The 14,483-nt window shown below is 41.6% G+C and overlaps 1 protein-coding gene across 4 annotated transcripts in view; it reads right to left on the reverse strand.

Moving 5' to 3' along the window:
* Window positions 226–14,483, reverse strand: part of RNF214 (ring finger protein 214) — a 49,189-nt gene continuing 34,931 nt past the window's right edge. For all 4 annotated transcript variants that reach the window (XM_018059734.1, XM_018059736.1, XM_018059735.1 and 1 more), the window contains exons 7-15: window positions 7,100–7,196; window positions 6,812–6,900; window positions 6,130–6,220; window positions 5,833–5,931; window positions 5,271–5,647; window positions 5,004–5,136; window positions 4,552–4,656; window positions 4,178–4,273; window positions 226–3,266 (exon numbers count right to left, since the gene is read on the reverse strand). In XM_018059734.1, the coding sequence (XP_017915223.1) occupies window positions 3,201–3,266; window positions 4,178–4,273; window positions 4,552–4,656; window positions 5,004–5,136; window positions 5,271–5,647; window positions 5,833–5,931; window positions 6,130–6,220; window positions 6,812–6,900; window positions 7,100–7,196 (1,153 nt within the window). In that variant the 3' untranslated portion in view covers window positions 226–3,200. The remainder of the gene's footprint in view (window positions 3,267–4,177; window positions 4,274–4,551; window positions 4,657–5,003; window positions 5,137–5,270; window positions 5,648–5,832; window positions 5,932–6,129; window positions 6,221–6,811; window positions 6,901–7,099; window positions 7,197–14,483) is intronic.

The raw sequence follows: 14,483 nt of genomic DNA on the forward strand, positions 1-14,483 counted from the left end.
AAAGGATGGCAGCCCCCAGGCTTTCTGATTCCTTTCACCACAAGAGTCCCTTGAAGGACACCATCCTTGGCCCCATCCTGCTCTTTACACCCCACTCCTCATACGACTTGGGCACCCAGGCTGGTTCTTGGGCCAGGCAGTGGGGACCAAGTTCATTTCCTCCCTATCAGTTCTAAGCCAGTCGACTAGACCAGTGTTAGTGGGAAGAGCTGCATTCTCTGACTGTTCCACTGGATCCTATTCCTATCTGGTCAACACACTGCTTCCAGGTATGGGACCTGCAGAGAGTGGAAATACCTGCAGAAGAGGCAGAGGGAAACACAAGGAGGGCCTCGGGAGATCCTGGCCTCAGTCAGCTGCCCACAAGCCATAAACCAATAAAACAAGAATACTGAGTCACAGTTTTTTATCCGAGTCCTCTTCATTCCCACTGCACTTGATGCTGCTCTGGCTGGCTGGGAACACCCCATGACCACAGAGACTGACAGGAAGATTGGAGACTGTCCACTTCCGGTTCCGAACTTACTGTGTAAATAAACTTCCAGAATTGCTTCTATGAAATGAAAATGCCACGTTCTGCTTTATAATTCTTGACCCATGCTGGGGAAAACTGGCTTTCCCCAGCTCTTTCCAGGGCATAAAACTCAACCCCTTCATTAGTAAGACTCATTGTCTGACTTTTTTCTTTAAAAGAGAAAACTTGTACTTATTTTTCTTTTCATGGTTTCTTCCTTTCTTACCCTGAAACCATGAACTCTGAAGTGTAAAAAAAATCTTGACCACAGCTTCTTGCTTGTAAAAATATGTATTATATATTTCTATTTTTAAATCTACGCCAGAAAAATGACTGTGCCATCTCCACTCACTGCATCAGGGGCCTTCCCCATGGGTCTGCATGGCTTGTACCAGTGCAGGCCAGGGGACAGAGGGAAAAGGGAGAACAACGGTGGCCAAAACCTAAGTGTTGCTTTTGGATGGATCCTGAACAAGAAAGCAGAGAGCGATGATGAGACCCGGCCCCCACGCACAACCTCCACCACACTGTCCCCCTGTGGCAGCCGGCTTTCCAGGGGCTTTCATTAGGAAGCAGTTAAGCCCCCTATCCCCTTCTTCTTTCTCTTTACGGCTCTGGCGTCAAGAATTTGTGGGAAAGAAACAGAATATTCTTTATACCTATTTCTAATTTCTAAATTTTCATGGGATATTGAAAAATACAGCAAAAGGCCCGAAGGCTGCTGCAAAGTTGAGGGGAGATAAAATCTGAAGATTACAAGATAAAAAATGAATCCCTCCCCCAAGTGAAAAAAACAAAGGAACTGGTCTTCCACATTGCCGCCTTCCCGGTTCATGATAGCTGCCAAACGGGAGACATTAATATGTCATTAACCAAAGAAAGTGGGTCATCTGACCTCTACAGTGGGGAGTGTTCAGGCCATTTCAATCACCCTACGAGATGCCAAGGAGATCCCGGGAAATCCAGCTCCTTATACTGATGCCAGTCAGTAAACCTGGGCAAGTGAGACAAGAGAGGAGAAAAAGTCTGTTCATGACCTGACAGGCCAGGGTGAAAGACAAAGTAGGAAGCATCACATACACACAGAGGAGAGAGCTATTTGCTCTGACAGGAGAAGTCTCTGCTACCCGCATAAGTACTGCCAGTGCCAGCAGGCATTTCTAGGTCCAAGAATGGGGAAAATTCAGCTGTTGGTAATATAATAATATCCTTTCTCTGGAGCTAATTTTTTATTAATGCTTAATTTTTACTTGGGCTTTCCTGGTAGCTCAGCTGGTAAAGAATCCGCCTGCAATGCGTGAGACCCTGATTCAATTCCTGGGTTGGGAAGATCCCCTGGAGAAGGGATAGGCTACCCACTCCAGTATTCTTGGGCTTCCCTGGTGGCTCAGCTGGTAAAGAATCTGCCTGAAGTCATTTCCTTTAAGAGTAAAGATAAAAGGATAGGAAAAAATTCAAAGCTCTAATAGAAACTCAACTTTCCCAAGTATAAACCTAGGAACTGGAAGTGCTCAGTAAGAAGAGGTGGAAAAATGACTCAGTTCCAACTAGCCATCCACAGAACAAATGACTTATAAACTTGAAATCTAATCTCCCTTCTTCATATTACTTTGGTCTCCATTTTCTCCCTAACAGGAAACATGTTCCCCTAGCTTTCTGGCTTCAAAAATTCAAACCTATATCCCATGATCATTCTGAAAGTAATTTTGCACAGACATCTCCTCACCCCAGTGCCTGCCTGGAACTCACTCAAGGTCACCAGACAACTTGGTTGTGAACCAACCGCCTTAACCTTCAGGGGGAAGAGGGAATAGCTAGACCAGGAAACCATAAGTGAAGGGGAAGAGGTGAGGACTTCACAAGCTTGGTCTGTGAGAGCTTGATCAGAAGCCAAGGCAGTGGTGGAAACGGAGGGCGTGGCCCAGAACAGACCTGTGGGCTGCGCTAGCTTCTAAAGAGATGACTACCCAGGGAGCAGGGTGGACAGAAGTCTGTGGGAGGCATGGGGGCAATGGGACCTGGTTACACTGTTATTCTTGGACTGTGAATTTTGCTGATGTAAAACAGACTATTCTGTAAACCTAATGTCATGTACAAATAATGAGTGTTAACACAGTAAAACATTCAAAATGAAAAGTCAAACTGTCAGGGTTACATCTTGTTTTCCTCAATCAGTCTCATTTTCTCCATTTGGAGGAGAGGGGCTGAACAGCACTGAGGCTTCCGGAGGCTTTCAGTGAGCAAGGCATCTGGCTGAACAGCAGGTGAGCACCAGGGTTCAAATCTGCATACATGAGCCTTAAGAAAATGGACTAGAGGCTGAGCCAAACCAAAGCAGGGTGACCGTAAAGCAAGAGTAGCTTCCTAGCTGGTTTTTTACATCTATCTGAAAACAGCCCTAGGCAGGAATATCGTAATTTCAAGGCCAAATGAAACATCACCTTACCTATAATCTGCTTCCCCCAGAGGACCTGCAAGGTGAGGGGGACAGACCATTTCTGCATAATATACATACTTTCATTTACGAACATTTGAATACAGACTTTCTATACACACATTACCTATATAATAAAAATGTACATGGCATGAGTATATGTCACTGTATAAATATAGAGTTTTAGAAATCTGGAACCCGCGCATCCTGTTCACATCAGTTTCTCCTCTTCATCCTCCCCAGTCAGGTCCGTCATTTAAGAGTTGGACAAAAGGGACAAGTGTCATTTGTGTTGGTCTGGGCCCAGAATTTGATACACTGGAAAGAAAGAAAGACATACCTTAGGTTGATCTGGAAAGATGGAGAGGAGTGGAGAGAGTGTGGTTAAGGTTTTCAACAGGTGTACGGAATGTTAACTAAGTCAGAAGAGCTCACTAGGGGACCTGAAGGGCTGGTTCACTGGCTTTTACCTCCAGAAGAGTCTTCAGAGCAGGTGAACCTGATTTTTTTTACAGGGAACACTAAAAACCAGCTCATCACAGTGTGAAGCTGCTTTCTGTTGACTGACTAGGCTTGCTTCTTCTTACAATCCATTTAGGCTGAGATAAGCTTCCATCTCCTAATATGCACTGCCCTCAAATCTTGTTCAGGGTTTTCCCTTCCTAAGAATTTAGATGTAAATTTAGTTTCTACCTCTTAGAAAAACAAAATGAACAAAACAAAATAGTAAAAAGGAAATCATCCCAGGTGCTAAGAGACTTAACTCAGTCTGGTAACATAATAAGAGACAGGAATAACTTATCAGTTTGTGAAGATAATCTGTAACAGGTGAGTCATCAAACTCTTTTATTAATGGAGTTACGTATTTCATATTCAAGTTCCCTATCCCATTCCTGTCACCTAAGCAAAATCTCTTGGCAATGGTACATCTGAAACAATGTCTAGATACATACATCTTTGTGTCAATTTTCCAAGACAGTGACTCTCAGCGTTCTGGTAAGAACTGTTTATCCAGTCCAGTCCCCTACAGGGAATGGGGTAGAAGGAAGTTGGGAGAGCCTAGCTGCCAGTATTCTGAATTCTGCTCATGTTTTAAGCCACGATTTACTGAAAACCTTATGTTTAGATATTAATGATGGCATCAACACTGTAAAAAATTCAGGAAAATTAAGATGATCACAGCTGTCAAAAAGGAAGAGCAGAAAAAGAGGAAGGGCTGCAGCACCCACCTCCTTGTGCAGCACGTGGGTACATGCCATCGGATGCAGCTCGCTGGGCTGGACAAGTTTCTGGCACATTAGACACAGTTTACAGGTGGCTGGAGCCTGCACAGCAGAGGAGGGACCGTCAAAAGAGGGAGGAACCTCTGGGTCTCCTTGCTTTTTATGCCCATGATTCCATCTACAATTTCCACGTAGCAAAAAGATTTTACACCACAGAAAGAAAAGTTCAAATACAGAGTACTTGCATTTTCCCAGCCGGGGCTACCAACAACCCAGCTGAGGAGATAATGGTTTCTTCCTGCACTCCACCTGTAAATCCACTCCTTCCTCACCTCCCCCAGCTTCTCCAACATCCCAGTTTTCAAAGAAAAGAGTCTTACATGTGAAGACCTCCCAGGATATGACACTTGGGCAGAAGGCAAGAACATTGGGGTACTGATTTGGGCCAGTGGAGCAGGGTACAGGGCCCGGATCCGACCAAGTGGCTGTGGGCAGAAACATTGTCAGAGTGAGGCAGGAACATCTGAGTAAAAGGGCGTTACCAGAAGGAAATCATTCACTTCTCAGCCCAACAAAGCAAGAAAGCAGGCCAGATACCCCTGGCTGCAATGCTGCTTCTCACCCCAAATTTTTCTGAAATCTGCCTCTTGCCTCAACATCTCAACAGGTTTGCTGCTGCTGCTAAGTTGCTTCAGTCGTGTCCGACTCTGTGCGACCCCGTAGATGGCAGCCCACCAGGCTCCCCCGTCCCTGGGGTTCTCCAGGCAAGAACACGGGAGTGGGCTGCCATTTCCTTCACAGGTCTGAGGTCCCCCCAAATAGCTTTTCTTACCTGAGTACTCGCCGCCACCCGCTCATGCTCTGCCAGTCGTGCGGCTACCAGCTGGATCAGCTCCTCCATGGTCAGACCTGCCATGGTCGTACGTGCTGTCTTGATTTGCTGAAGAATGTTGGTCATCTGGGCCCTAAGAAAGAGAAATGTTGAGGGGGAGAAATTTTGTGCTACCCTCATGGGGAATATCTATGAAACCTCTCCTATTTTAACCCATAAATATTTCTCTGGAAAACACTTTTTAAATTAATCCTTAAAGATACTTACTTATTGCATTGTGGGAACCGAGTCAGCAACTTCTCCAGAATCTTCTCCAGTTTGTCTACTGGTTGGGGCCGGGGAGTTTCAGCAGAAGCCTTAACAGCACCCAAGCCTGGAGGAGGCGGGATGGAGGCGGCAGGGGGCACGTGCGGACCATGGGGGCCGACAAGGGAACCCAAGCTGGGGCTATTTCTCCCATGGGAGCCAGGAAGGGGTGGGGAAGGCTGGTTGGGCTGGGAAAGGGCAGGGTTCAGGATTGGGAAAGACAAGGACCGGGGATCTGCACTGGGCATAACCATGGGCATTGTGACCTGCCCAATGGAGAAGGGCATTCGAGGAGCCAGAGAGGGACTGGGCTGAAACACCTGAAGCATGAAGTCTGTCTGCAGAACGGAAGAGGTGGCAGATGAGAGGGAAAGAAAGAAAACAGAAGTTTAGGAAACTGACATCAATAAGCAACTTTCCTGTACCAAATAAGGACATCCAATACCTTCATAAAAACAAGGGAAAGATTCTAGGCCCCGCCACCAACATGAAAAAGTAGACTCGCCAGAGCCAGCGCGCTTACCTCTGATGGGGGTGGAGGCAGGGTGGGGGTAGGGATCTGAGGAAGGCTGCTCAGCTTGGCTCCATTCCTCACGAGCTGGATGTGATTATTAAACTGGTCCTAGGAAAGAGAGAAGAGCGAGTGCTATCCTTTACTGCTGAGCAGAGTGAGGCTCTCTATACAGAGACCAGCATCCTGTAGCAGGAAGACAAGAGGAGTGGTAGAACGGGCCCTAAGGGCCATGCAAGTGGGCCTGCCCTGTGGCCAGGAGTGTGCAAGCACAGATGAGCTCCAGTGGTCACCCATCACTCCACTTACCCGAACATTCTTTTTCATTATCCGAACTCCATTCAGTCTTGTCTCCCACTCCTGTTTGGAACGAACTGTCTCTAGTGTTGGGGGAGTTGACCTTTCAAGAAACCAACAGTGATTTACAGAATTAAAGAGAGTCCCATTCCTGACTCTTTCAGATAGCAGAAGAATAGCTAAAGAGAAGGGCCTGCAGAGAAGAGGTTGGAGCAGATACAGGAGAAGGCCATGGTCCTAAGTTGTTTGCCTCACTTTAACTCCAGCATCATGGAAGCCAAGCACTGGAGAAAGAGGACCCACCACAGAGAGAGGGCTCTCATCTGGCTGAAAATGCCACAGGGGTCTCCAGACTTCATGGCAGAAAGAGGACAAATGACTGTATAAGAAACATATCTCCAAAGACATTTGTTACACTTGACAGCATAAGAGATACTGTTTATCCAATTCAAAATAATACAAGAAAAAGGACAAAGCTATAAAACTGCAGAAAGTGAAGAGCCAGAGAGTGTATAAGTTTAGAATATAGAAAGAGAAATCACTGAACAAAACACTGTCACACAAAGATGATTTGCCGTGAAGACAGAATACATGCCAGACTAGCTGGCCTAGGGTTTCAAAGCCCTAAAAAGAAATTCCCCACAAAACACAAAACTGCAGGGCCATTAAAACCCTAGAAACAGAAGGTACTTACTTGAGGTAAGTAAGGTGTAGCTCTGCCTCTTTTTCTGCTTCTTCTAGTTTCAATACCAGCAACTCTTTCCGACTCTCTAATGATAAGATCTAAGGAAATCACACACACACACACACACACACACGCTTTATTAATTTTACACACACAAAGCTACCCCTAGGTAGTTAAAACAATGTTTAATGGCTCTATGGTAGGATACTTACATGGTTTGGTGTATAACACCATATTAAAAGTATGTACCACCTAGAAGCCCCAAATCCAGACCTTCAACACAGTGGCTCTTCTCACCTCTGCCTTCCAGGCCCGTTCTGTCTCTTCCATAATGTTCCGATTTATTTCACCATCTTGATTCTTGAGCCTATCCAGTTCCATTTCCCACACTTCTCTGTAAGATAAGAAACAAATGGAGATGTGAACATTTCTACTTTCAAATGTAGGGTGTTCATACAATTTCAGACCACTTTAAACATTATTTGTATTTATCTATAGTTAACACTTAGACTGATAAAGTCAACTCGAGTAATAGATGAAACGAGGAGGGCATATTCTTCCTCAATCTATATGTGTTGTCCTCCCCAAATAAACTTCCTGCCAGAGGAAGCATTGTCTAATAGTTAGACAAAGGTTTATAGTTAGATGTATTCTCCTAATATAGCTAATATTCCTCAAGTGAAAAAATATATGAAAAGTCAGAATCCTCTTACCATAACAATATGTGGAATATGTTATGGGGTCAATCAAGGATCCATTTAGCCTACTAGATACTCTTTGACAATGAGATAATTGCAGGAAAACATGTCAGCTGCCTTCTGTGAATGACGTTATTCTGAAAGATTATAAGTGTTCCTCCAATACCTCTAACTTTCACTAAGTCATTTGTCAACTACGGTAACACTTATATTAGAAAAAGTCTCTCACTATGTCAGTGGGGGGCATCCCACAAATTCACACACAAAAATCTTTTCCTCTGGGCATGTGGGAACATTATCTCATTGGGATCCAGTAAGACAAAAAGAAATATTAGCAATCACAACAAAAATGGTTAAGGAATTCTTAAACAGTCATAAAAATGGTCAGCCTTATCATATCTTCACTAGCCTGTAAGATATGTATCTGATTTCACTTCATTAAGAGGTACTAGCTGCAACCCATGCTAGGAAAAAAAAAAAATCAGTTGGCCATAATAGCTGGTCAAAAAATTCCTTGGTAGAACAGAAACCAATGAGTATGTTTTAACTCTTTAAATGCTTGGTTTAATTTCTCTCAAGTCCCATGCTGCTGTTATTTTGCATAGCCATTTTAAGGAATCAATGGTTCAAATGAATAAATCCTACCAGATCATACAAGTCTGACTTGCTGCAGGTCCCAAGATGTTTGCATTTTACATAATTTAAAATTTTAATTTTGCTTTAGGTCATATAAATAATACAGATTATAAAAAGTTAAGAAAATACAAAACAGAGCCTACTGATTCAAAAAGATAACATGTACCCCAAAGTTCAGAGCAGCACTATTTACAATAGCCAAGACATTAATGCAACCTAAGTGTCCTCTACTGACGGATGGATAAAGAAGATATGGTTTATATATACAAAGGATATTAGTCAGTCATAAAAGAGAATGAAATAATGTTATTTGCAGCAACATGGATGGACCTAGAGGTTATCATACTAAGTGAAGTAAGTCAGACAGAAAAATACCACTTATATGTGCAATCTAAAAAAAGGATAAAAAAGAACTTATTTACAAAACAGAAACAGACTCACAGAGACAGAAAACTTATGGTTATCAATGGGGAAGGGGGAGGGGCTGATAAATTAGGAGCCTAAGACTAACAGGTACACACTACTTTATACAAAATAGATAAACAACACTGTATTCAGTATCTTATCATCTATAATGGAAAAGAATCTGAAAAGAATATACATACATATACATGTAAAACTGAATCACTTTGCTGTACACCAGAAACTAACACATTATAAATCAACTAGACTTCAATTAAAAAGCAGAGTCTCACACACTTCACGAATGAGCTTATAGTTGTCTGGGGGGAAGGGATAGTTAGGGAGTTTGGGATGAACTGTACACACTGCTACATTTAAAACGGATAACCAACAAGAACCCACTGTATAGCACAGGGAATTCTGTGGTAGCCTGGATGGGAGGGGAGTTTGGGGAAGAATGGATATATGTAGATGTATGGCTGAGTCCCTTTGCTATTCACTTGAAACTATCGTGACATTGTTAATTGGCTATATCCTAATACAAAATAAAAAGTTAAAAAAAAAAAAAAGAGAGAGTGTCTAATAAAGATGTCCCAACTCTTCTACTTACTGCTTGAATGCCCCTTGATAAGTTAATCTTTCTAAGGCTCAGTTTCTTCTTCTGAAAAATGAGTAGAATGTATGTCATAGGACTGATGGGAGAGTTCACTGAGGCAACACACAAAGAATTTAACAGGGTGCTTGGCACATGGGAAACATCCAACAAACTGCTCTACAACTGCAACTGCTCTACTCACAAAACATCACTACTATACGTCTTTCCAGTCTTTTAAAATAAATATTTGTGTGCATATATATATATGTATGTTGCTGCTGTTTAGTTGCTAAGTCTTGCCTCACTCTTGCAACCGCACGGACTGTGGCCCGCCAGACTCCTCTGCCCCTGGGATTTCCCAGGCAAGAATGCCTGAGCGGGCTGCCATCTACTTCTCCAGAGGATCCTCCCGACTCAGGGACAGAAGCCGTATCTCCTGCACTGGCAGGTGGATCCTTTTCTGCTAAGCCACCAGCGAAGCTCATATACATAGACGTGTAACATAGAAATCCATTACATACTTTCTTCAAACAAAACCTGTGATTTTATGTTACTTTTTCATTCTAAGATATTTTTCCATATCATTGAAATATTCTTCAAAAATGTGATTTTAAAATAACTATCCATTATACATATATCTCATTATTTATTTAGGTATTCTCTCAAGTTATTTTTAATTTCACAATTATAAATATTATAATGAACATCTGTACATGTGTACTAACATAGGTTGATGATAAAAGTAATGTATTTAATTTGAGAGGGAGTTTCTTATAGCAGTTAAGAGCATAGCTCACAGCTCAAACCCAGACCCTATTACTATCTATTCAACCTCTGGCAAGCTACTTAATCTTTCTGTGTCTTATTTTCCTTGAGTAAAATGGAGACAATGAAATCATCTACCTTCCACATAGGGCTATTATGCAGATTAAATGAGTTAATACATGTAAAACAGAACAGTTTCTGACATATAGTAAGAACTTAATAAATGTTAGTTGTCATTTGGATGTTAGAACATCTTCCTTCAGAGAAACTAAAATATATGAATACATATTTTCCACTACAAGTGGAGAGAAGCAGATGCTAAGTGTCTTGTAAAGTAACATAGAGACAGAACTAAAAATTAAGATCTTGAGTTCTCAGCCCAAATACTCTCCTTTCAGAATATATTATACTCCAAACAAGGCAAAAGGAAACAAAACAAATACTGGTGGATAAGGTTAATATAGACAGGAGTTGGTTGTCCTGAATTTGAGGTAGGTTATGAAGTCCTTTTCTCGGAACTGAAGCTGTTGAGTTGGCCAAGAAGTTCATTCAAGTTTTTCCATACAATTGTACAGAAAAACCTAAACAAACTTTCCAGCCAATCCACTAATACAAACCAATACAGAATGTATGAATCAGACAAAAACAGAAAAAAACTTTACCCTTAGATGTAATGCAAACTTGTTTATGAGACTCGAATCCTTACGTGATTTAACTCAGTATCTGCTAAGCAGCCTACAAAGTGCTGCTGCTGCTGCTGCTGCTAAATAGCTCAGTCGTGTCCGACTCTGTGTGACCCCACAGAGGGCAGCCCACCAGGCTCCCCCATTCCTGGGATTCTCCAGGCAAGAACACTGGAGTGGGTTGCCATTTCCTTCTCCAGTGCATGAAAGTGAAAAGTGAAAGTGAAGTCGCTCAGTCATGCCTGACTCTTAGCGACCCCATGGACTGCAGCCCACCAGGCTCCTCCATCCATGGAATTTTCCAGGCAAGAGTACTGGAGTGGGGTGCCAGTGTCTTCTCCGACAAAGTACTAGGAAAGCGAAAAGAAAGAGTGAGTTATGTCTGACTCTGAGACCCCATGAATTTCTGCTAAAAGCTGGGGATAGACCGATGCCTAGTTCCTGCCCTCAAGCAGTTCACAATTCAGTAATCATCCAAGTGAACAAAAGGAACAGGAAATTCTGGACAGATCAAACAGCATGTGCAAAGGCCAAAGAGAACGAGAGCACCAAGCTGAGGAAAGAGTCCAGGTAGCCAAGGAGTATGTAAGTAGTCCAGGCTGGGACACAGATGGGAGTGTCACTGGCATAGAGATGGCAATATGAGCCCTAAGTAAGGAAGAGTAAACCTGGAACAGCAGTTTGAAAAACACCGTCCGCAAAACCCTTTGAGGGCCTGGTCTATGAAGCAAAATTAATTTCATGACAACACTACATCTATTTGCTTTTTTCACTCTCATTCTTTTATGAGTCTACAGTGGAGTTTTCCTGATGCTACACAGCATGTAAATGATATCATCACTCTAGTGGCTAGTGGAGTATATGTTTCTGTAGTCTAATGTTTTCTAGTATTTTCTAAGGTAGTAGGCTTAGGATATAATTCAATTTTTTTCCTCCTTAGTACTTCTGTTTGGGCTCTTATAATTATATCTTCAGTTACACTTGCTGTAATCTCATTATTATCCAATAAATCATTACTGCAAAATTTCAAAGTTCTCCACACATCAGATAGAAACAAGTACTTTTTGTTATTTTGCTTTGCAAAAACACTTTTTAAATTTGGGGGAAACTCTTAATTTTTCAGTTCAGCTCAGTTGTGTCCAACTCTTTGCAACCCCAAGTACTGCAGCACACCAGGCTTCCCTCTCCATCACCAGCTCCAGGAGCCTACTCAAACTCATATCCAATGAGTCAGTGATGCCATCCAACCATCTCATCCTCTGTCATCCCCTTAACCTCCTCCCTTCAATCTTTCCCAGCATCAGGGTCTTTTCGAATGAGCCACTTCTTCGCATCAGATGGCCAAAGTATTGGAACTTCAGCTTCAGCATCAGTCCTCCCAATGAATATTCAGGACTGATTTCCTTTAGGATGGACTGGTTGGATCTCCTTGCAGTCCACAGGACTCTCAAGAGTCTTCTCCAACACCACAGTTCAAAAGCATCAATTCTTCGGTGCTCTGCTTTCTTCACGGTCCAACTCTCACATTCATACGTGACTACTGGAAAAACCATAGCTTTGACTATACAGATCTTTATTGGCAAAGTAATGTCTCTGCTTTTTAATCCTCTGTCTAGGTTTGTCATAGCTTTTCTTCCAAGAAGCAAGCATCTTTTAATTTCATGGCTGCAGTCACCATCTGCAGTAATTTTGGAGCCCCCCAAACTAAAGTCTGTCACTGTTTCCATCGTTTCTCCATGTATTTACCATGAAGCAATGGGACCGGATGCCATGATCTTAGCTTTTTGATTGTTGAGTTTTAAGCCAGCTTTTTAACTCTCCTCTTTCACTTTCATCAAGAGGCTCTTTAGTTCCTCTTTGCTTTCTGCCATAAGTGAGTGAAAGTAGCTCAGTCGTGTCCGACTCCATGGAGTGTATGGTCCATGGAATTCTCCAGGCCAGAATACTAGAGTGGGTGGCCTTTACCTTTTCTAGGGGATCTTCCCAACCCAGGGATTGAACCTAGGTCTCCCACATTGCAGGCGCATTCTTTACCAGCTGAACCACAAGGGAAGCCCAAGAATTCTGGAGTGGGTAGCCTATCCCTTCTCCAGCAGATATCTTGACCCAGAAATTGAACCAGGGTCTCCTGCATTGCAGGTGGATTCTTTACCGACTGAGCTATCAGGAAAGCTCTTCTGTCATAAGGGTGGCAGAAATTTTTAAATTATACCTAATGTGTATTATTTTAGAATTTATTTTTTCTAAAATAAAAGAAAATTTATTTGTAATTTTTCATTTATTTTTAAGAATCATTGACTCTGGAATTCCCTGGCAATCCAGTGATTAGAACTCTGCACTTTGACTGCTGAGGGCATAGCTTCAATCCCTGATTGGGGAACTAAGATTCTGCAAGCTGCCTCGTACAGCCGAAAAATTTTAAAAGAAAAAAAAAAATCATGGACTCAAAACAGGGAGATTAGAAAACTTACTTTCTCAACCCACAGCTGCAATACATACATTTAAAGATTGCTAAAATAGATGTAACTGGCCTAGAGTCTCTGACTCACGGAAAGGAAGAATCTACTCCAAAAATAACTGGGCAAAATTATATATAAGAAACCACAGTATGATACGAGCCATTTTTCTTTCTCTTGACTTTATAGATGTTAATAATTTAGCTAACTGTATCTTAAGCAACAGAACATTTTCTAATTACATTATGCCAGTTAAGTTACAGTGACATTTTGAGATCAATCATTCAGAATTTAAAGTAGTTGAATATTGTAAATGCAGATGTGATGAATCTTTACAATTCTTAAAGATTGTTAACACCTTTCAATCTAGAAATGAAAAAGCCATTGAAATATCTTAGGGTAAGTGACTGAACTTCCTTAACTGGAGAAGCACAACTTGGTACAGCTGACATTGCTACATGCCTTCTGAATGAAGTCAGTAAAATAAATCATGGCAGTGCCCCTCTTTTAATGATATACTTTCAATTCACCAAATTAAAGATTCTGCTGCAAATCTAAAGACTTGATTACTATCTCATCTGCAGAACTAGAATTTTACTTTACAAACAGATGAATCCATAGACAAGATGAGACCTGCCATTTTGTTTATATTCATCTAACACTGGCACCAGTTAATCACTGACAGTGATGTCGTGTATGAATTCTTAGTAACAAACACAAGTGATGCTGACATAATCCAAGATGAATATAACTGTTTTGAATCTCATGGTTTATCTTAGAACAACTGTGCAGACACTTACTTTGCACTTACTAGTATGAAAATTAAAGTGGATACAAACATTGGCACCATATACAAATGAAGTAAGTGGCATCAAATTACACTACTAGTCACTGTATTCTTTGCTGCCACACGTGCAGTTGGGGGATGGGCAGTTTTACTTCAGGATGCCTTGACAAAAGCCATCAAAAGTAATGATTTTATTAAATTTCAACCTTAAACACATATATTTTTAATATTCTGTTTATGAAATGCTACATGCCGAAATACTACACTTGTCTTGAGGAAAAGCACACGTGAGCCTGTTTGAGTTGAACCAGCCTCTTTTTTCATGTAAAATCATTTTTACTTCAAAGAACAGCTGACATGCTCTTGAAAATGAAAAACTCTTGTTATTTCAAAGGAAACAACTGACAGTGTTTGTTGCCAACAATAACATTTGAGCTTTCAGGCAAAATTTAAAATTTTTGGAAAGTCTACATGGGCCACTGGGAGCTTGAAGGCTTCCATTACTTATTCTGATGAGATCATAAGTGACATAAACAAATGTGATTCTTTAAATACTGTATAATAAAATGTATTATTACTTGGAAGAGCTGCATAACTTTGAACCAGCAGTTTCTAAACTATCAATGTACTTTTCACCAATTCAACTGCAGGACCCACCT

The sequence above is a fragment of the Capra hircus genome, chromosome 15 (assembly GCF_001704415.2).
Source record: "Capra hircus breed San Clemente chromosome 15, ASM170441v1, whole genome shotgun sequence".
Taxonomy (NCBI): Eukaryota; Metazoa; Chordata; class Mammalia; order Artiodactyla; family Bovidae; genus Capra; species Capra hircus.